The following is a 22,745-nucleotide window of genomic DNA, read 5'->3' as shown; positions in this document are numbered from 1 at the left end:
ACTTGCGTCGCCACTTGCACTATTTATTCACTTTTGCTGCACCAAGTTTCATGTGGTTGTCCCTACAATTTATGCAGTGCTGTTTTCAACTGTATACCTCCAACCATGAAATGAATGTTATAATATAAAGATGAATAACTATTTTTCCATTCAAAAAATTGAGTTATCTCCTTCCTACCCAACCTGGTAATGCTATATGCATGCTACTTATAAACTGCCTACTAACCTTTACCTTTCAGGACACTGTGTGCTAATTGTTTCGATGGAGACGGAGCACATGGGAGGTGGCTTTCGGTGGGTCCTCGTCCGGTTGACGTATGACACCACGAACACTTCATCGTCGTCCTCATCCTCATACTTGGGGCATTTCTCCTGGGGCTGGTCATCTGGTACCGGCGGTGGGTCATCCAGGAAGATTTGTCGAACGCGCTGTGACACACTTCTGGGCCTTGACATCGCCGATCGGAACTTCCCTCCGTGGCATATTTTGGTGTAATGGTTTAGCCTTCCGCAGCGGGAGCATATCTTTCCTTTCGTCCCACAGTCGGCCGTTGTAGAGTGATCTTTCCCGCAGTATCCACATGGTCCACTTGGTGGCGGTCTAGGCGCCTGGCGAGGTGTCGGGGGCTTTCTCTGGATGGCTTCCACCTTTTCCTCCTTGATCGGTGGGGGCCTGGGCGTCAGTGATGCGGCGACTGGTGTGTGCAAGGCGGCTTCCATTTCCTCTGCCCTGGCGTCCGACAGTTCGTGGGAGCGAGCTAGGATTAGAATCTCATTCAGCGAGATTCCTGGTTGCCGGTGGATGAGTTTTTGCACGAGTTTTGAGCGGCATCCTAGGATGATCTGGTCCCGGATCTCATTCCTCAGGTCCAAGAAAGGGCACTTGCTGGCCAGACGGCGCAGTTGCAGATAAAACATGTCCACAGATTCGGTCTCAGTTTGCCACGCCCTCTTGAACTTGAATTTCTCAAAGTCGTGATTGAGCTGTGGGTCGAAGTGTTTGTTGAGCGCGGCGACCGCCGCCTCGTAGTCCTCGTCGGTTCCGGTACTGGGGAGCGTCTCGAACAGATCATATATCTCTGCCCCGTCATAATAAATGAGGAGTGATCGCTTGACAGTCCCATTGATTTCTCGGGTCCCCTTGAAGTAGTGGTTGAGCTGCCCGACACAGGCCTTCCATCTTGGAGCCGCCATTGCGGGGTCCGCGTCCTCACTGAAGGGGGTAATGGTGCGACCGCAGTGTGGGTGTACACTGGTGGCGGGGGATTGGCAGCGACCACTTGATTGCGCCCCCATCTTTCTGGGCGGCAGTCCATGCCGCTGGCGTGGTGTTGCTCATTGCGGCTGGGCACGTGTAGGAGCGTGGCTTGCGTGCTGACGTGCAGTTCCGGTGTGTGCCTCTCGGCACGTGTCCTTAATACCCTGGCGGTGTGGTGTCCCCTCGCGCCTGCAGGTGGCGTGATGTTTCGCTCTGCGCACCTTAATCTGTGCCCCTGGAGTGTGATTAGACTTGGCCCCCACAGGGTTGTGGTTTTGTGGATGGTTTCAATACCCCTGGCCAAAAGTGTGCTACACTTAGTATTCTTACTTCCACTTTCCCTTCCTTTCACATATGTTTTTTAAAATTATTGTTGTTGCAGCTGCCAGTGCTTGTTTGGCAGACAAAGTCTCTGGGGCACTGTCGAAGGCCTCTTCCCCCGAGGCGAGGCGTTACATGGGCTCTCCCTCGAGGGTCCAGCAGATGATGCAGGCAGTGGAAAGGGCAGCCCTAAGTCAGGGCCTCAGTGCTCGGGAGCAGGCTTGGAGAGCGAGTCTGGGCCAGCAGGCCCTGGGAGGAGCCGGCGGTGCGGGCGCACAGCCGCGGGGTCCACTGCAGGTGAGGAGGTGCACGGGGCGGGGCAGCAATTACTTACCCCATGGCACTGCGCCGGCAAGCCCTGCCAGCTCAACACGTTCCCTTGTAGTGCGGGAGGCGCGGGGGCCGGGCTCGAGCCGGCGACAGACTATCTGCCGCTCGTGGTGATGCTGGAAGGAGGTGAACGACTTCACTATGGTAAAGATCTCCTTGCCCTTATTGCTAGCGATATGAATCTTAGCCTGCAGATAGGTCTTCTTAGCTTCTTTCACCTGCAGATAATAAGATTTTAGAGCAGCCTTATAGATCAGCTTATACTTCAATGTATAATGATTTTGCCACTTACTTTCTAAGCATTTGCATTCACGTTTTCTGGCTCTCAGGGATTTGTTGAACCAAGAGGCAGAGAGACTAGTCCTCCTGGAGGTGCGGGAGGTCAGAGGGGCTACCGCCTAAACATTTGTCCTGAGCTAGGATTCTAGTGCAAGCGCATCTACTTCGGAGTTTCCGACTAGAGGAGGAGCTGAAGATTCTAAGGGATTCACCAAAGAAGGGAGAGATATTTTGTGAAGGGCTCTGTAATTATATTCTGCCGTTTTCACCTGGGGAGGGATATCAGTCCCTGTGCTAGGTATCTTGAAGTTGATAAGGAGGTGGTCAGGCCATATGATGGGGGCCGGAGGATCTATCTCCAAAGCCACATTACAAAAGATATAATCAAGAGTATGGCCCAAGTAATGTGTGGGAGAGGAGATGAAAGCGGCAAGGCTGCAAGTTGTCATCATTTCCGCTAGAGAAATAACATGTGGATCCAAAGGTTTATCCATATGTAAGTTAAAATCCCCTAAGAGGAGAAGATGATTGTATCTGAGGGCTAGAGGGGTAATGGCTTCATTCAGGGACTTAATGAAATTGCCAGGTGTCCCCAGGGGAATGTAGATCAGGCTCCCTGTAATGCATTCGGAGGGGAGGTAAAGTACAGCGGAAACCTAAGCATTATGCACCCTCATCAAGGTCTAACATGATTGAAGTGCACTCAAACTCTTGCTTAAAGACAATGGCAACGTCACCTGTTTTCCCTACCGGCGATCTTTCCTCAGAATTCTACATCCTGATGGAATGGCCTAGGTGATAGTGGGGTTTGAGGAGTCAGACAGTCAAGTTTCTGTGAGAAATAGAAGGTCAGGGCGAGCATCTGAGAGAAGATCATAAATTTGTGCCTCATGTTTTTGCAGGGAGCGTGTGTTGAGCAACATTGCTCTATAGGGTTTCCCCTGTCTCTCTGGGTTGACGGCTTCCTTACTAGGGGCGGACATCTTAGGAGATCCTCTTGTGACCCTGGGGAAAGACCATTTGCAAATCGGGCAGTGAAAGTTGGCCCAATTATCTCAGCTAGCCACTGCACCCTGGCACGAATGAAAGGTGCCTAAGTAAAGCAGTTCTTCACGCCGATACTGGATAGTGAGAGTCGTACCAGAGGGCAAACGGGCAGCATGGCCACCTCTGGGATGCTGACAGGCACAGACAGGCTTGCCTTAGGCGCACCTTTGGCGTGGCCGCACAGCGTCTCCACTTTTATAAATATGTGACTAGAGCATGCACCTCCCCAAAATGGTGGCGCTCTATGTGCCAAGCATGAGGCAATGCCCAGGAAAGCCTACCCCCAACTTCCCGTTCGTACCAAAGTGCAAAGTGTCAATTCAAGTTCAAACAGATTCAAATTCAATGTGAACTTTTAAAATCAGTTTTTAAAATCTGAGGTAAGCAAAGTATGAGCAGAGTGAAAAGCAGCTTGACGAGCAAGAGTGCGGTCAGCTGTCAGCGTGAGACCAACTGCGGCTGCACAGCGTCTCCGCTTTTATTCATATGAGACTAGAGCGAGCACCTCCCCAAAATGGTAGCGCTCTATGTCCCAAGCGTGAGGCAATGCCCAGGAAAGCCCACCCCCAACTTCCAGTTCATATCAAAGTGCAAAGTGCCAATTCAAGTTCCAACAGATTCAGAATCAGTTTTTAAAATCTGAAGTAAGGAAAATATGAGCAGAGCAGAGCGAAAAGCAGCTTGACGCGCAAGAGTGCAGTCAGCTGTCAGCGTGAGGCACTCATCTTCCCACTTCGCTGGGGCAGACAGCAGCAGGCAGGGCAGCTTGTGAACGGGAAACAACCCTTACAACGCAACTATTACAACGCACACCGTTACAACGCACACCATTACAACACAGGATCCGTTACAACGCATGCCTTTACAACGCATGACATTACATAGCAGATGCTATTACAACGCATGCCATTACAACGTAAGTATTGGTAAGTATGTTATTTTTTTAAATCTTTTTTTTAAATGTAAATTAAATAAATTAATTTAAGTAATAGTATATATTTAGTTTTGGGTTATGGGGTACAGGGGTATTTTTAGGTTTCAGGGCTAGGTTTGGGTTTTGGGGTACAGGGATATTTTTAGGTTTCAGGGCTAGGTATGGGTTTTGGGGTACAGGGGTATTTTTAGGTTTCAGGGCTAGGTATGGGTTTTGGGGTACAGGGGTATTTTTAGGTTTCAGGGTTAGGTTTGGGTTTTGGGGTACAGGGGTATTTTTAGGTTTCAGGGCTAGGTTTGGGTTTTGGAGTACAGGGGTATTTTTAGGTTTCAGGGCTAGGTATGGGTTTTGGGGTACAGGGGTATTTTTAGGTTTCAGGGCTAGGTATGGGTTTTGGGGTACAGGGGTATTTTTAGGTTTCAGGGTTAGGTTTGGGTTTTGGGGTACAGGGGTATTTTTAGGTTTCAGGGCTAGGTTTGGGTTTTGGGGTACAGGGGTATTTTTAGGTTTCAGGGCTAGGTTTTGGGGTACAGGGGTATTTTTAGGTTTCAGGGCTAGGTTTGGGTTTTGGGGTACATGGGTATTTTTAGGTTTCAGGGCTAGGTTTGGGTTTTGGGGTACAGGGGTATTTTTAGGTTTCAGGGCTAGGTTTGGGTTTTAGGGTACATGGGTATTTTTAGGTTTCAGGGCTAGGTTTGGGTTTTGGGGTACAGGGGTATTTTTAGGTTTCAGGGCTAGGTTTGGGTTTTGGGGTACAGGGGTATTTTTAGGTTTCAGGGCTAGGTTTGGGTTTTGGGGTACAGGGGTATTTTTAGGTTTCAGGGCTAGGTTTGGGTTTTGGGGTACAGGGGTATTTTTAGGTTTCAGGGTTAGGTATGGGTTTTGGGGTACAGGGGCATTTTTAGGTTTCAGGGCTAGGTTTGGGTTTTGGGGTACAGGGGTATTTTTAGGTTTCATGGTTAGGTATGGGTTTTGGGGTACAGGGGTATTTTTAGGTTTCAGGGCTAGGTTTGGGTTTTGGGGTACAGGTGTATTTTTAGGTTTCAGGGCTAGGTATGGGTTATGGGGTACATGGATATTTTAAGGGTTCAGGGTAAAGGGTATTTTTAGGGTTCAGTTTTTAAATAAATAATTTTAAATAATTTAAATAATTAATTTTAATAATTTTATTATTTTGTAATAATAGTTCTTTAATAATAATTGTTCTTTTTAAAATAAACTATTTTTTAAAGTATATATATTTACAAATTAATTATTAAAAAATAATTTAATTTAATAAATTAATTAAATTTTAATAAATAAATTTTTTTTTAAAAATAATATACTTACCTATACTTACGTTGTAATGGCATGCGTTGTGATAGCATCTGCTATGTAATGTCATGCGTTGTAAAAGCATTCGTTGTAAATGTATATGCGTTGTAAAAATTGCGTTGTAACGGTGTGCGTTGTAAAAGTTTGCGATGTAACGTCATACATCCCTTGTGAACACCTCAGCAAGTCAGAGCATGGGCATTCTAAACTTTGAGGGTCCAGGGGCACGTTCATTTGTTGGCGCTGCCCCTGCCTTGTCACGCTGCCCTGCACTTGTCCCAGGTCACAGCTGCGGCTGCTGTGACCTTTGTCCATCAGTGCTTTCCAACCGGGTGGAGTGATGTGCTTCATAGACTCGCAGGGCAGCTCCCTTCCGCTTCTGTCACAGTGCAATGGATGTGTTGCAAAGTCATCCTGTGCCCTGGGCACCCCCCAACTTTTTGCTGACTGGAACTGGTGGTTACTGACTCTGACTGACCCTGGGCTCTGTTTAACCAGGCCCAGGGCCAATGCCAAGCCAAAAGGAACACATTAGAATACAGTTAAGACGCCCAACATACACTAGGGTACACTATGGCATGGTGGGGTACCCCTGTAATTGGCATGACCTACCCCATAAGCCCCTAGTATGTAATAGGGCACGGGATTGAAACTACCTAGATGTCTCCAGTATCCTGGGGCATGGCAGTTAAGAGGCCAGCAGATTTTCTGCACTTGCATGTGTGCAGTGCTGAAGCCTGAGGTCAGTTTAAAAGCAGAACTGGTGGCCAGGACAGCATTTAGACCTCAAATTGTGCCCAAACTCGACTTTGGGGGTAGGGGCCCTTAAAAATGAAAAACCTACCATGTTTTTGCATATTAGGGACCCCCAGGGTCACCCCTAGGTATCTCAGGGGTGGGGGGTCAGTAATCTATAAGGAGTGCCCTTATGAAATGAAGTTTTATATGCCTGGGTAAATGAAATTTTACATTTTACTCCCCACATTGTATTAAAGATCTGCTGCTTGAAACTGAATGAAGCAAGAAGTGCCCTGCTGGAAAGTTTTTTTGCTGTGCAAGGAACTCTAAGGCCTGACCTATGAAGACTGCACCATTTGAAACTACAGCCCTGTGGATTACCTTGCTGCCAAAAGACTCAAGAGTGGAACTACCTGCAAGTTACAGGTTAACAGAGCTCACCTGGACAGCCCTACAAAGAATTCAAAGCCTGGAGTACCAGTGAATGTGTAAGGGTTTTGTTCAAGTGGATTGCGGAATTGAAGTTTCACACTTTCAAGGACCCTCTTGGAGATTCCAGAACCTTGGATTGTGTGTTAGATACTTTGGGTCCCGCAAGCAGAACGCCAGGAAGGTGTTCTAACTGGACCCCGCTTGCTGAAGAAGGCGTCCCACTACAGTGGTGAGAATTCTTCAGAACAATTTATAAAGGTGTGTCCCTGACAGAGAAAACAAAATGACTTAAGGGGCACTGTTGGTTTCTAAGCACTAGAAAGTGACTAATCTTTAAAAATTCATATCTCTGGTTCCCTACAGTGGATTATTTTCGTTTTGGTGTCATTTAAAAAATACAAATATTACCTATTTTTATAAATTGGTGTTGGATTTTTATTTTGTGTTGTGTCTTAATTATTTACTGAAATGGTGTTTTTGAATGCTTTACATACCGGTCTTTGAAGTTAAGCTTGTAGGCTCGCAGCCATGTTACCAAGGGTTGAGCAAAGGAATAATTTTCTAAGACCTATGCTGAGTCCTATCATGTGTTAGTGGCCTTATTGCCAGTGGCAGTCATACATTTGCCCCTACCAATAACCCACTTTCTCCTCATGGGCAGCACTGGTTACCTCCTCCTGAGACATTTCCCTCCCTGCAGGGCTGGTCAGACCTCAGCTGCAGAGATATCAGCAATGCAGGCAGCTGTAGGGGTCACACCCGATAAAATACCAATGCATACACTGGGTGGCCTTCTTCACACCCTGCTTCAGCCGCTAACAAGCTGGCAGTAGGTGTGGGGACAAGTCATAGACTCTAACCACTCTTCCCCCATGACAAACTGAGAAACGGCTGCCAGCCTACATGCGGGGACAGACCCGCTTGTCGCCATTGTAGTGGCTTGGGGCATAGGCTCACATATAGGTGTATCAACGACACAGAGCCATGGTTGGAGTTACAGGAACTGGCCCCAGGTATATTCGCCCGCCCCTTTTATCGGCAGGGACACCTGGCTGGTAACACCTGTGGTGTGAGCTGAGTGTGGGAGCCAGCCCTCTGGGAGTGGCTGGTTACATGTCACATTTATTGGAACACTAGAATGGTGTGTGGAGAGTGGGACAAAAGTAAATGCAGTCAGGGCTGCACATGGAAAATGTTCCCTAGAAAACGCACACATTTAGGGTTGTGGACAGAGCAATGTCAGAAAGAGGGTGGAGTCAAAAAGGGAAAAGACATGGACCAACAGCACTCAATTCTGTCCCTCACAGACAAAAAGAAGCCTGGTACCCAGATCAAGGTCAATGCTTCCACGACTTACATTGTCCACTGTATGAAGACCACAGTCTGAAGCTGAACTTTAGCGAGACCGAAATCAACATCTTTGGGAAGAGCACTTCACTATGGGACTCCACCTAGTGGCCGACACCCTATCACCCATGCCAAGAACCTCAGGATTGTCATCGACAACAAATTTAACATGACTGCCCAAGTCCATGCCGTCACCGCCTCTTGCTTCTATATCCTGAAGATGTTAAGGAACTTTTTCAATTGGCTCCCAAATCAGCACCCTGAAAACTGTCCAACACGCACATGTCACAAGTAAGCTCCACAACAGGAACACCCTTATGCTGAGATCAACAAAAAAAAGAAGTCTAAGACCATTCAGAACTCGACAGCCAGACTCACTCTCAACTTCCCAAGCTGGACTCACATCACACCATATCTGAAGGAGCTCCACTGGCTCCTCATATAAAAACAAGCATAATTCAAACTCTTCACCCACACTTTCAAGACATTACATAATGTTGGCCCAGCATACCTCAACAATCACATCTGTTTTCACAAACCTTGCAGACATCTCCATCTGGACTTGTACTTGTACAGATCCCACACATATGGAACACTAGATCTGATGGTCGCGCTTACTCCTACATCACTCCTAAAGCATGGAACGACCTGCCACTACACAAAAGAGGCTCCTCCTCATTTATTGAATTTTGCAAGAAGCTGAAGACCTGGCTTTTCAAGTAGTCTCACCAGGCCCTAGGTTTGGCTAGACTCACATCTGCTTATCGCAAGGATACCCTCTCGAGTGATAGTAACATATAACATAACATAGGAGCCTAAGTTCAGCTAGTACATATTCATTAGATTTACAAACTATGCCCCAAGGAACAAAGGAAACGAGACGTAAACCTCTTCTAGCTTACTATCTTGGTCACACAACAGAAAGCATTTTAAAACTACTTCAGGTGCTAAAGCATCTGCTACAGTGGTCTATTTGTATCCATCAAGTGTCAGAGTGCAGCACTAATATTATTATAAGATTTTTTTTAACTGTAAAATCCATATAAACATATAAAAGCAGACAAACACAACAATAAAATACCAATAATTACTTTAGTACGGGGATTCACTGACTTTATGACTGGTCTAGTTTTTTGCACCAATTTTAGGAAATCATTTATAATGTCCTGTGGGCCAAGGAAATACCCCTTAAGTTCAATATCCATGGGTGATCAAAAAATAACTTGCACTAGCACTTTCCCATACCCGGGGTTGGTCTTTGCTGCGAACGCCACCTGGTCTGAACATGTGGTGTTTTGTAAGAAAAAGTTCTCAAAGGCCACCAATTCTATCCTCAGCCTTCCCAGCCCAAAAAGATCTGGGGCAATTGTAGTGTTTTTAAAGATTTTTAAATCACAGTGCATACCCATAGCAACCTACGGGGCAGAGGTTTGGGGTATTGCTAAAAACCCAAGTGTTCAACAAGAGGAAAACAGAGTCTGTAGAAAGCTTCTGGGTGCACCAATCTCCACTCCTCAGTACATATGCCATAGCGAACTGAAACTAAGTTACATTGAAGATTTTACAAGGGCATGCCCCACATTGTTCTGCCTAGCCATAATGAAAAATCCTGTAGCATCTCTCACCACGGAGATAATAGGTGATTGCATCAGCTGTGATAAAGGGATGGATATCCCATGGCTTGCTGAGGTAAACAAGACCCTGAAAAGTGTTAATTTTGAAGGGTTGTTTCTAAACCCAAACGCAGATGAGGCTGTAGATAAAAACGTTCTTAGGTGAGCACTGTATGCATTTTATCGCACGCAAAGACTAGAGAGGGAATATAAGAAACCAACTGTTCTTAACCTTATGAATTTTTGTTCATCACACTATTATAATTGTATTTTAATTGTGATTTTAATTCTTGTATGTGCTCTACTTTTATGGATATGGTGTTATCCAAATAAAGTCTTTTGGATTTGGATTTGGAAATGATCAATAAATCTACCGATCACCAATAATTACAATTGGGAATTTTTTTTCTGCAAGTCTTGGGAAAATGTCCCCGATGTCAATATGAGTTCACCTGTGACTAGCAAAAATACAAAGCTTATCGCTACATAGATATATCAGCTAGAATTTGCAGTAACTAAGGGCAAAAGAAAGCACTTTTATATATCTAGTACTCGTAACAGAGACAGAGCGAGTAAGTGTATAAAGCGCTTGCTGTAGAGATTATAGTGTCATCCAGGATTCATAGATTCTAATCATCATTAAATAAATTAGATGGTTAATGAGGATGTTTCAGAGCACTGCTTGTATGCTGCAGATCATAGGTTTGTATCCTAGTAAGCTAGTCAGTGGGTTAATGTGAGTGTTCAAGATACCCTTATGTGATTTGAAGATCACATATTCCAATCTGGCAAAATAGCTCATTAGTTAATGAGCTTACTACAAATAATTGCATGCAACTTGCTAGGCAGGCATTTTAATCTGTTTAGGTTTTAAATCAATCTTTTATTCTTCTACATTAGGTAGAATGAGGGACATTATGTTAAGCAGTGTTTAACACTTATTAATTGTCAAATACAGTGTATTTGTATAGTGTGCATATAAATGAACAGCAGTGTGATTACACACATGCACACATGCACACATGTAGACCTACATAGCTGGCGTACAAGGAGAGCTTGAGAAATAAAACACTTGTATATTTGCTTTACCTCTTGGCCTGCATGAAAAGCGACCCCCTAAGTGCATCTTTATTTTCCCTGATGGGCTACTTAGTCAAAATGCAAGAACCAGCTGCTGTCATCTTTATTTCTGACATTGTTTACATTCAGGAGACTCCTGGACTAAAGGGATTCTTGAAATCAGGCATTATGATTATGGTGTATCCACCCCCATTGGACCCCATTTAAGCTACATCTTGCTGCCCAATCTTGGAATGGATTCTTCAAGTCAGGCATTGGGAGCATATATGTATGTAGTTTTAAAATTAATATACAAAGGCAACACTAAAATGCTAAAGAAAAAGCAAACATATTGTAAGGTATTTCAAAGCTGAACATTGAATTAAACATTATCAATCTTTAAAACTGCACAGTTTCCAGAAATGTATGTTGTACTGATCCAGCTTAAAGATAACACAGAGGACTAGCACCAGTTATATAAAAAAAATATCAGCTGTCTGAGGAATTTAAAGGAAAATGTTTGCCATTTACTCTCCATATGCCTAAGAACTGGAATGGATGCTCCAACCATTTGGCACCCTGCAGCAGCATGGGGATCAGATTTGTGGGACTCTGGGAGAAGAGACACCTTTCCATTTGCTCTTCCACTAAAAATGCAGACTAAGTGAGTCAAGCAGCCTGCCCTTCCTCAGCAACGTATGTGCTGCCTGTGTTTGCCAAGTCCTGGAGCTACCAAGCCAACTATGTCCCACACATGATATAGCCATGGTCTATGGCAAGGCATTTATTAATTATCCCAGAAGCCCAAAATTGCTTATTTTAGCGGCATATAGCAATACAGTGATCTGTTGACACCTTAGCGATGGGTAAGAAACATACCCTAGGATGATATACCCATGGGGGCATACCCTAGGATGATATACCCATGGGGGCATACCCTAGGATGTTACATCCATGATATACCCAATGGGGGCATAAGTAATTTAACATCTAAAATCTGGTTGCTGACATCAACGGCTTCCTTCCAATATTTCTGTAGAGCATAGGAGATGTAGGAGGGACCCACAGTTGCCACAGTTTCTCCAGAAAAGGTCAGATCTACTCTGATCTCATTTGTGTTTTCAATTGGGAGTACTGTACCAATACACAACAATTTTCATGAGTGCCTCCCTCATTGAAGTACTAAAGGCACTTAATCTGGGCCTGGCTAGGATCTCTCCCCATTGTTTGGTTTGTAACTATCTGCCGAGCTCAGACTTCCCAGATGTCTGAGTCTGAGGTAAAACTCGGCCAAGGGCTTTGCAAAATTCAGATATCAGATATTTGTCATGGGATTAAGAATAAGCCAGTGCTCAAATGAGGTCATAGGTCTAGGGGCAAACAGCTTCACAGACATGTCACCCAGTATCTCACTTAAAGGTAACACATTGTTTTAGACTCAGGAAAGCAATAGTCAAGTTTAACTCGTCTAACTGACTTGAGGCTTTAGGTGACAGTTTTTCATATACAGTTAGCCATCTTCCATGTCTGAAATTGGCTTTCATTCATACCTGGGGGGTAAACTCAGGATTACCAATAAAAGGAATAAAGGGAGATGGATACACGGACAGTTAAAAAAAAAAAACATATCGACAATTTAGCTTTCGTAACAGGACCCAGGTGCAATGTAGATTGGTCAACTATGGTATCTTCCAAATGTGTTCTCCAGCGATTTTCTGATCTATAAAACTCTAAGCTTTTTCACTTGCCGATCTCCTCCACTTCACCATTTATCTCATCTGAGCAGATGGCTGTAATGCAAAATAAGGAGGATTCTCAACAAAAAAAAAACCTCATTTGTTGGTGCATACTCATGTGTTTAGGGAGTCATGCATTTTTACCTCCCAATATAAAGTTGTTCAATGTGCTTTGGATGTAACTTAGGACCCACTTGGGTGGTTGCAAAGGGAGTGTTTGGGGCAAGCATAACAATCAAGGGAGCTCTGGTATTTTAAATGCAGCATTACATCCAAGTCCTCTCTAAGCTTACTCTCCTGCTTCGATTGGCGGGGGTGCCTGAGATCCACATGACTCACACAGGATGTTTCCTCTGAAGAGGAGACTATCTTGTTCCCAAGGTATGTGATATGCTTTCCAGCCCAGGATAAGAGGAAATTCAACCGTATAGTGTTTACCTAATAAACTGGAATAGATAAGTTCAAGAGTTGTGATTTGTGCAAGTTAATTATGAAACCTAATGCCCGTTTGTTAACAATTTGGTTGTTGGTTGATTGGGAGGTGAGTCCTAGTCAAGCAGCAAACACAATCCTTGTCATGGTAAGGCAGAAGCTAACCCTACATTAGCCTGTGCTCAACCACCTGGTAGCTTGGCACAGAGCAGTTAGGCTTAACTTAGAGGCTATGTGTAAAATATTTGTACAACACTTCAAACAGTAAAACAGTGAAAACGCACTGGGCCCACTAGCAGATGCAAAGACCCAAAAAAGTGATTTAAAGAGCCCGTGAGCCACACCAAGGGTCCAAGACCTGAGAGGCACCCCTTGGGGGTCAGGGCCTTGCTGAAGGCTGGTCCAGGAGCTGTTGGGGAGCCTTCTATGTACTTGAGGCACAGATCAGGAGGCCAGCAGACTAGCCCTATGAGTCCCTTTGGGGTCATGGGTTCAAGGTGAAGTTGCAAGTCCAGCTCTTATTCCCCAGGCAAAAGCTCAGCAGGCAGCATGTCAGCACAGCAGGGCAGCAGTCCCTTCATAGCAGCAGTCCAGCAGAGTGGCAGTCCTTGTAGCAGCACAGCAGTCCATCTTCCTGGCAGAGTATCCTCAGGTTCAGAAGTGTACTGAACAGCTGGTGTCTTTTATACACATTTCTGCCTTTGAAGTGGGAAGACGCTTCTAGAGGCATGCCTTTGAAATGCACAGATGCCCTGCCTTCCTGGCCCTGTGTCCAGACTAACTACAAGGTTTATGCAACCCTTTGAGTGGAGGCAGACACAGCCTATTCAAGTATAAATAAGGTTGTGTCCAGCTCCTCCCTCCCTTCCTGCCAGTGATGGCCCATCCATACACACCTAAGCTCCCATTGCGTGTGGCTGTCTAGGATAAATACACAAAGCCCAACTATCAGCTACACTCAGTCATATGACCCAGGATAGGCCCAGGCACTAAATGGCTAGGCAAGAAAATGCCAACTTTCTAAAAGTGTCTATCACAATGAGGATTGATCCTAGTCTGAGCCTAGGGGGCTGAGATGAATAAATGTTTTAACAATATAAGAGTACCCCTTTATACCACTGAGCCCAAACTACTTTAATGGCAGGTACGTTCCTTATTCATATCTTTAAATTGCCATCTTATGACTGATATGTAATTTTTGACATTAGTTGTTTTTTTATTACTCAGCTACCTCGTATCAGTTATTAGTATGAAATTAGGCATCCACAGAGAGAAGACATGTCTTGTTATAGAGTATGTTTATCACCTGATGCCATTATCTTCTTTGAAGTACCACCTGTGATACTTTCAATGGTATGCCACAAAACAATATGTAAACATTTCATATAAATCCTCCTATGTTCGACACCATAAAAACATATACATATAAAATATCCAAACATTAAATTGCCACATTACATTGTGTGCCATCTCAGGTCCTAACTAGTGCATATGTGAAAAGGGTGTCCTACAATGTGATAATGAAAACGGTTACATATTATTAAGACATTGGGGACATATTTTTCCCTTAATAATACATTCCATACGGTATTACGGGCTCTTGTGTGGGCAGAGATCCGTTATAAGGTCATGGAGGTATCAATACTCTGCTTGCCTGTTTTATAAATATATTATTTCTTTATTGATGGTAGAATGACTCCTGGCCACTTGAATTTATACGCTGACACGTTTCAACCTTCTTGTTGGGCCTGATAAGTGATAGCAGGCCTTCTTCAGGGCTGGTGAAATGTTTATGTAGGACACATTCATTTGAATTATTACACCCCCACTCGGGTGAGTGGACTATGCCTAATGTGGAACCTTCTGCGTTTGTTCGCTTGCAGTGTTCAAGCGCTGTTGTTATTTAAGACTGTGCTTATTTGTCAACTTAGGAATTTCTTCATGTAGGGATTCCCATCCTCACATATTTAGGTCCATTCGCGAGTCCTTTGCGTGTGTTTGGTGGAGAGGAGTGGCATTTTCAGAAATGTAATTTAAAATCTGGGTTCACCCCTAGATGTGGCTTTTCACCCCAATTCCAACACCAAAAATGATCTGGTCATCTCTTTCATTGGGAAATTACACTTATAAAACGTAATAAGGCAACTCCAATTCTATCCTATGGGAGAGGTAGGCCTTGCAGTAGAGAAAAAAGAATGTATGAGTTGTTCACTACCAGGACATATAAAACTTAAAAGTATATGACCAACTTTTCAAATACACTGCACCCTGCCCTTGGGGATGTCCAGGGCCTACCTTAGGGGTGACTTATATGTATTAAAAAGGAAGGGTTAGACCTGGCAAAGGGTTTACTTTACCTGGTCGACATGGCAGTTTAAAACAGGACACACAGGCTGCAATGGCAGGCCTGAGCTATGTTTAAAGTGCTAATTAAGTGGGTGGCACAATCACGGCTGCAGACCCACTAGTAGCATTTAATTTACAGGCCATGGGCAGATGCAGTGCCACCCTACTAAGGACTTACAAGTAAATTAAATAGACCAATTGGGTGTAAGCCAATTCTACCAGGTTTTATGAGAGAAAGCACATGCACTTCATCACTGGTTAGCAGTTGTTAAGTGCCCAGAGTTCTATGGCCGACATAAATAGGTTCAACAAAATAGAGGAGGAGAGGCAAAAAGTTTGGGGGAAGACCTAATGTTGATAGGTCTTACACCGTCCAAATCTATTCAGCCCTTCTAGGAGGGGTGGGATGAAACACATTGGTTCAGCAATCATCAATAGTACATCAACTGCTAGGAGATAAATTATTTGGTCACCCTTGCCTATAGCTATCCTTTTCATTTCTTGGTTAGCTCTGCCCACGCCCACAAGTGGTTCCATACATAAAGCAAACAAGAGGGAAGCAGTGGTCAGCCCTGTCTCATACCTCTTTCAATACCAAATGAGTCCAAGACTGTACCATTAAGAGAAAAAAACATATCCACTGAGCTCTCATAGTTGCTAGTGATCCAGGCAGTTTATTTAGGTCCGAATTCATAGGCTTAAAGTGTCTTCCACAAAAAGGAGCAGTGTACCCTGTCAAACGCTTTTCAGCATCAAAATATATTAGTAGAGCATTCTTATGGGCTCCGCGCCCGGGCCTTATCAATCAAATGTAATGTTCTTTTGGGATTGTCTAACGTATTCCTCCCTGAGATAAATACCATTCCGCCAGTATTTAAAAATGTTTTTCTCTTACTTTTTTTTTAGCAATGCTTTACAAGTAAGGATTGGCAAACGAATAGCTCACTCTAGAAAGGCAAGATCTATAAGCCTTGTCAATGTTTATTCGTACCTAAGAACCCTAAAGGAAAATTATTGGGGAACATCTTTGTGGGCCCATTTACAACATCTGACTCCCTTCACTTACGTTTCCAAAATTATATGCATATGTATGAGAAATGTGGCTAGGAAGAAAATACATTCCATTTACCTTCCATTATTCTTAATTCTATTATGCAAAATACACCTTCAAATGTCAATCAAAAGTCCTTAATTTAGCATGTAAAATAAAAGCTAGATATTCTGGAGCTGTTCACATGCCACCATTGATGGAGTCACACAATCACATATATGCGCTTCCTTTATGGGTTACAGCTTCACTTGAATGCTGAAAGCATCACTCTAGATGGTGAATACACCTAACCATAGTTAAGTCTCAGCACACTTAATAAATTACCAGTTGCTACTACAGATATCTCAATAAGGAACCTGTAAACGAAGTCAGCTTAGAATTGTAGCTTTGTAGAGGTAAAACAACATAATGGAAGTTAGTCTCAATTATGGTGGTTTTAGTGCAGTGACAAGGCATGGATATGGTATAACTGTAATTCATGATTATCTTGGAGAACTATTTACCCTGAACCTTCTGCACGTACCTGTAGGTGTGAGTTGGCCCCTTCCGAGACATGTGCGCTGTCAGGAGCACCGGACACCTCACTTCTTTGGAGTACTTCAGGAAAACCTGCAGGGATTGCTTCATTGCTCAGATGCTTCAAAACAATGAAATGGTAAAAGGACCCGTCAAACTGGAAATTCTTTAGACTGAATATTGTTAAACTACCATACAATCAGCAATTCAGCGTAGCAATAAGGAAAACATTGTTCTAATTTTCCTAGTACAAATAACCATCTTTTAGTTGTTCTGCAGCTTATAACCACTTGGATGCTAATGACAAGGATAACTCGTCATGGAGTGCCCATTCATTTCAATGGAAATTACATGGGAAGGATGGAAAAGGCCTTAGCATCCAAGTGGAGCGTCAACTCGACCTGCAGGTGCTGTAATGCTTTATATGAGCACCAGTTATATTACACAAGGACACATTCATGAGCTTGCAGGTACGGGGAGATTAAGTGATTATTTGCCCAGAATCACGGGATGTTAGGCCGACGCAGTGACCCGAATCTGGCTCCCCAGATCCACAGTCGGCAGCTCTGGCTGTTACACCACATCCTCTTCCAGAACTTCTGGTGTCATCCACAAGCTAAATTGCAAGTGATGTCGCAGGCGTATCAGGGATAGGGAACATTGGAAATGAGCATATCTCATTTGAGAGTTTATTGATTCACTCACTTATGTAATAGAGGTTTCATTTAGCACAGACTAACTCCAAATGGTGACCATACACTTACGAACCAGCTACTAGTTGCAAGAGAGAAATTACATATGTAAAAAGAGCAAAAAAAGCAAAAAATATGCGAACCCAATATTGACAATACAAATAGGTTACGGGTCACATGCTTTGCAAAATGTAGTACATAAACAGTATTGTAACATAATGTAAGTAACTTACTATCACCAATATGTAAAACCAGGTAGAAACATTGAAAATAGAAGGCATGCTATAAACATTATAAAAAATTGAGTCAAATAATGCGGGAAACAATAAATCTTAATTACAGAATAGAGATTTACTAAACTGCATATCTGGCACTAATACCGGGCCCTCATGGGATAAGCTGTCAGCAGCAAGCATTTACATTATTTTGTATAATTCTCATAAGTGGATACTTTTCTAATGGCTCATCAGCTAGGAATCCAGACCCTTGTGCCACTTCCAGACAAGGATTGTGTTGTGCCCTCTTGCTATCTTACGTTATAGGAAAAAATGGTCCAAGACCTCTATGGTTTCAAGGACTGAATAGATCAGCAAAAAATCATCAATTCCACATATTTGGAGCATATACATTAGTCTGCTCTATGCATTTTTGTAAACATTCAATATAAACATAAGGGCATAAAATAAACAACAGTTTTGTCTAGATAATTGTTTTTAATCCATTATCTTATGGTCAAACTACACAACAGTATTTATACCTGTAACACATTGACACCACTGGTTGCCCCAGGTGGAGCGTGCAACATAGCGAAAGGGTGCAAGAAAGTAGTAAGTGTTTAAGGAAACAGAAAATGATAGAAGTGATAACACAAAACATTCAAGGCACTTTTTAACACAGAGACGGATCTACAAGTCGTCCGACCTATGGAAACCCGACCACTAAAAATTCATGGGATACTCCTTATTTTTCTATTTCAGTGATGAATTTATCATAGATTATGCACATCTATACAATGAGCATCAGGGTCCAGGTTTTATCAGAACAGCGTCGAAGTTTCGACTCGTCTTGGGGCCTCACGGTTAATTACGCCTGGGCCATGCGAGTCTTCATCAGGACAGTGGATGGGACAACCGAGGGTATTAAAGGTGACCCTATAAAAGAGGAGTAGGTATACCTTTAAGCTGTTGTCAGAGTTAAATATTTCTGAATTTTTATGCCCTTTTTAATCAAATTGCTTACCCTTTAGGTGCAAAAGTGGTAATAATTCCCACGTCTAGACCGGAATATCTCAGTCCTATAAAAACAAAAACGAACAGTGGGATTTTCGTAATAAGCCAACGGAGGGTAACTACTTGTCATAAATAATACCCATGCTGTGGTCATATATACCTGGTGATTGTCAGGGAAGATATAGGCATCAATGTCCATATTAATTCCAACCGTATCTGAAAGAATGATAACACGGATAGTAATCTCCATATCATCACAGCTACCACAACGTGATTTCAAATGGAGCCCAAAGACTAATTACCTGATCGTGAGTGCAAACACAGTCCACCTCTCTGACCAGTAGAAACGGCCCAACAGAAGAAAATTCCTCTTTCCAAGTTTCGCCGATTTTTAACTGAAGGGTACAAAATCGAAGAAAGTCGAGAGCAGTCAGGCGGCAGCACTATTTACATATAAGGCTAAGGCAGAGGTGAAGTTATCTATCTGGACCCTTACCGTGTGATTACGGACGCAGTAATTCCTGCATGGATTCACAGGCTAGAACCGCGTTCGGCCATTGCAGCACTAAGTACGCGACTCAACCGGCAAGCAACATCGACGACGGACACTAGCGTACCAGTACAAGTCCGTTTCGAATAATTAAAAATTAAATAAATTACCCAAGCTGGCGGAACCTAATGTAATTATAATGGTTCCGCTATTTACTTATAGGGCAGCCAGTTAATAAGCTTAGTGATAAAACAGCAGCGGACTGCACAAGAAAGTATCGGCCATCTTAGTTTGGGGAAACAGGGTGGTTGAGATTATTTTTCGTGGCGGCCATATTGGATCAAATACACATTGTTTGCATTTACAATTGCATGCAAGCTATTAGCAAGTATAATTTCAGTACATACAAAAGGTGTTTAGGTCATCAAAGGACCAATGCCATTATAATAAAATAATTGGCCATCCTCACGAATAGGCATTAACATTCTTAAATGTAAACCAGACAAGAGCAGTGAAACAATCACAAATATAATGACATGCCTATCACTAAGATAGTCCCACAGTGCTTAAGTTAAAAGTGAAATAACATTGTAACCCCACCTCATTCATTAATTAATCGATATACATAGGGTAATAGTCCAAAGGTATCTCATGATTAAAAACAACATATACATATATACAATCAATAACAATATTCATCACCCTCCGGTAATGACTAACAAATTTATATTGCCACTGGATTACCGCGGTTCTCAAAAATTTTATGTATGTGGGGCAGACTATCCAAAGAGTTAAATGCCGGATTCTCCAGCATACCAGCCGCATACGCTGCAGAACGGTAGGAGCTCCGTTAGTGGAACATTTTACCACCTTTGAACATGAGCCCACTAGTATTAAGTGGTGGGTCATTGAAAAAGTGAGAGTCAACCCAAGGGGTGGAAATCTCAATAGCATTCTTAGTAGAAGAGAATGCAAGTGGATACACCTTCTAGATACGGTTAACAGGGGCCTTAATGAATTGGAAGAAATTAACAGACAAGTATCACTTCTATGAGTTGTGTTTGATACTGAATGTACATTTTTGAGAACCACGGTAATCCAGTGGCAATATAAATTTGTTAGTCATTACCGGAGGGTGATGAACATTGTTATTGATTGTATATATGTATATGTTGTTTTTAATCATGAGATACCTTTGGACTATTCCCCTATATATATCGATTAATTAATGAATGAGGTGGGGTTACAATGTTATTTCACTTTTAACTTAAGCACTTAGTGATCTTAGTGATAGGCATGTCATTATATTTGTGAGTGTTTCACTGCTCTTGTCTGGTTTACATTTAAGAATGTTAATGCCTACTCGTGAGGATGGCCAATTATTTTATTATAATGGCATTGGTCCTTTGATGACCTAAACACCTTTTGTATGTACTGAAATTATACTTGCTAATAGCTTGCATGCAATTGTAAATGCAAACAATGTGTATTTGATCCAATATGGCCGCCACGAAAAATAATCTCAACCACCCTGTTTCCACAAACAAAGATGGCCGATACGTTCTTGTGCAGTCCGCTGCTGTTTTATCACTAAGCTTATAAACTGGCTGCCCTATAAGTAAATAGCGGAACCATTATAATTACATTAGGTTCCGCCAGCTTGGGTAATTTATTTAATTTTTAATTATTCGAAACGGACTTGTACTGGTACGCCAGTGTCCGTCGTCGATGTTGCTTGCCGGTTGAGTCGCGTACTTAGTGCTGCAATGGCCGAACGCGGTTCTAGCCTGTGACTCCATGCAGGAATTACTGCGTCCGTAATCACGCGGTAAGGGTCCAGATAGATAACTTCACCTCTGCCTTAGCCTTATATGTAAATAGTGCGGCCGCCTGACTGCTCTCGACTTTCTTCGATTTTGTACCCTTCAGTTAAAAATCGGCAAAACTTGGAAAGAGGAATTTTCTTCTGTTGGGCTGTTTCTACTGGTCGGAGAGGTGGACTGTGTTTGCACTCACGATCAGGTAATTAGTCTTTGGGCTCCATTTGAAATCACTTGTGGTAGCTGTGATGATATGGAGATTACAATCCGTGTTATCATTCTTTCAGATACGGTTGGAATTAATATGGACATTGATGCCTATATCTTCCCTGACAATCACCAGGTATATATGACCACAGCATGGGTATTATTTATGACAAGTAGTTACCCTCCGTTGGCTTATTACGAAAATCCCACTGTTCGTTTTCGTTTTTATAGGACTGAGATATTCCGGTCCAGACGTGGGAATTATTACCACTTTTGCACCTAAAGGGTAAGCAATTTGATTAAAAAGGGCATACAAATTCAGAAATATTTAACTGTGACAACAGCTTAAAGGTATACCTACTCCTCTTTTATAGGGTCACCTTTAATACCCTCGGTTGTCCCATCCACTGTCCTGATGAAGACTCGCATGGCCCAGGCGTAATTAACCGTGAGGCCCGAAGACGAGTCGAAACGTCGACGCTGGTCTGATAAAACCTGGACCCTGATGCTCATTGTATAGATGTGCATAATCTATGATAAATTCATCACTGAAATAGAAAAATAAGGAGTATCCCATACATTTTTAGTGGTCAGGTTTCCATAGGTCGGACGACTTGTAGATCCGTCTTTGTGTTAAAAAGTGCCTTGAATGTTTTGTGTTATCACTTCTATCATTTTCTGTTTCCTTAAACACTTACTACTTTCTTGCACCCTTTCGCTATGTTGCACGCTCCACCTGGGGCAACCAGTGGTATCTGTAATGTGTTACAGGTATAAATACTGTTGTGTAGTTTGACCATAAGATAATGGATTAAAAACAATTATCTAGACAAAACTTTTGTTTATTTTATGCCCTTATGTTTATATTGAATGTTTACAAAAATGCATAGAGCAGACTAATGTATATGCTCCAAATATGTGGAATTGATGATTTTTTGCTGATCTATTCAGTCCTTGAAACCATAGAGGTCTTGGACCATTTTTTCCTATAACGTATGATACCCAGGCCTAGAACCTTTTGGGTTACCCCATTGCTTTAATGGTTACTCTTGCTATCTTATGATTGCTCTCCCCAGTCTCAAAGTTGCCTGCTGCTGGTGAGTGTGGGAGGGGTGTTTTGCTGAATTTTCTCTATTGATTTCAGAAGGGGGAGATGTGCTGTGGCCTTTTGCTATTTTATGCATTCTCCCCACAGTGTTGATGTTCTCTGCTGCTCAGCCAGTGAGTGGGGTCATTGAATGGTTTTAATGTTGAGGGTTTGTGATGGACGAGTGGACAGTTGGCGTGAGAAGGGCTGAGTACCAGGATGCTGCTCCTCGTGGGGCTTTATTTGTAACCTACTACCAAGCTAGTATACCTACTTCTTTTATAACTCACGAGTATCAATACTCCATTGTAAGAGATTGCTTTACAGTACTGACAATGTAAATAATATAACCTCAAGAATTAGAGAGTCTTCACTCTTAAATTGTCGAAGCCACCTGAGATGGCTTGTTTCTGGCCGAGATAGGTTTGGAAGTAGAGTGGAGTGTCTTATGGGTAATGCAGGGTAGC

The 22,745-nt window shown here is 42.9% G+C and overlaps 1 protein-coding gene across 4 annotated transcripts in view; it reads right to left on the bottom strand.

Moving 5' to 3' along the window:
* Positions 1-22,745, bottom strand: part of ARHGAP27 (Rho GTPase activating protein 27) — a 627,637-nt gene that overhangs the window by 394,493 nt on the left and 210,399 nt on the right. For all 4 annotated transcript variants that reach the window (XM_078645012.1, XM_078645013.1, XM_078645010.1 and 1 more), the window contains exon 3: positions 16,761-16,874. In XM_078645012.1, coding sequence (XP_078501138.1) covers positions 16,761-16,874 — 114 coding nt within the window. The remainder of the gene's footprint in view (positions 1-16,760; positions 16,875-22,745) is intronic.

Source organism: Lissotriton helveticus, chromosome 5_1, assembly GCF_964261635.1.
Source record: "Lissotriton helveticus chromosome 5_1, aLisHel1.1, whole genome shotgun sequence".
NCBI classification, from domain to species: Eukaryota; Metazoa; Chordata; class Amphibia; order Caudata; family Salamandridae; genus Lissotriton; species Lissotriton helveticus.
The sequence above is the reverse complement of the archived record's forward strand: the minus strand, read 5'-3'. Positions and strand labels throughout refer to the sequence as shown.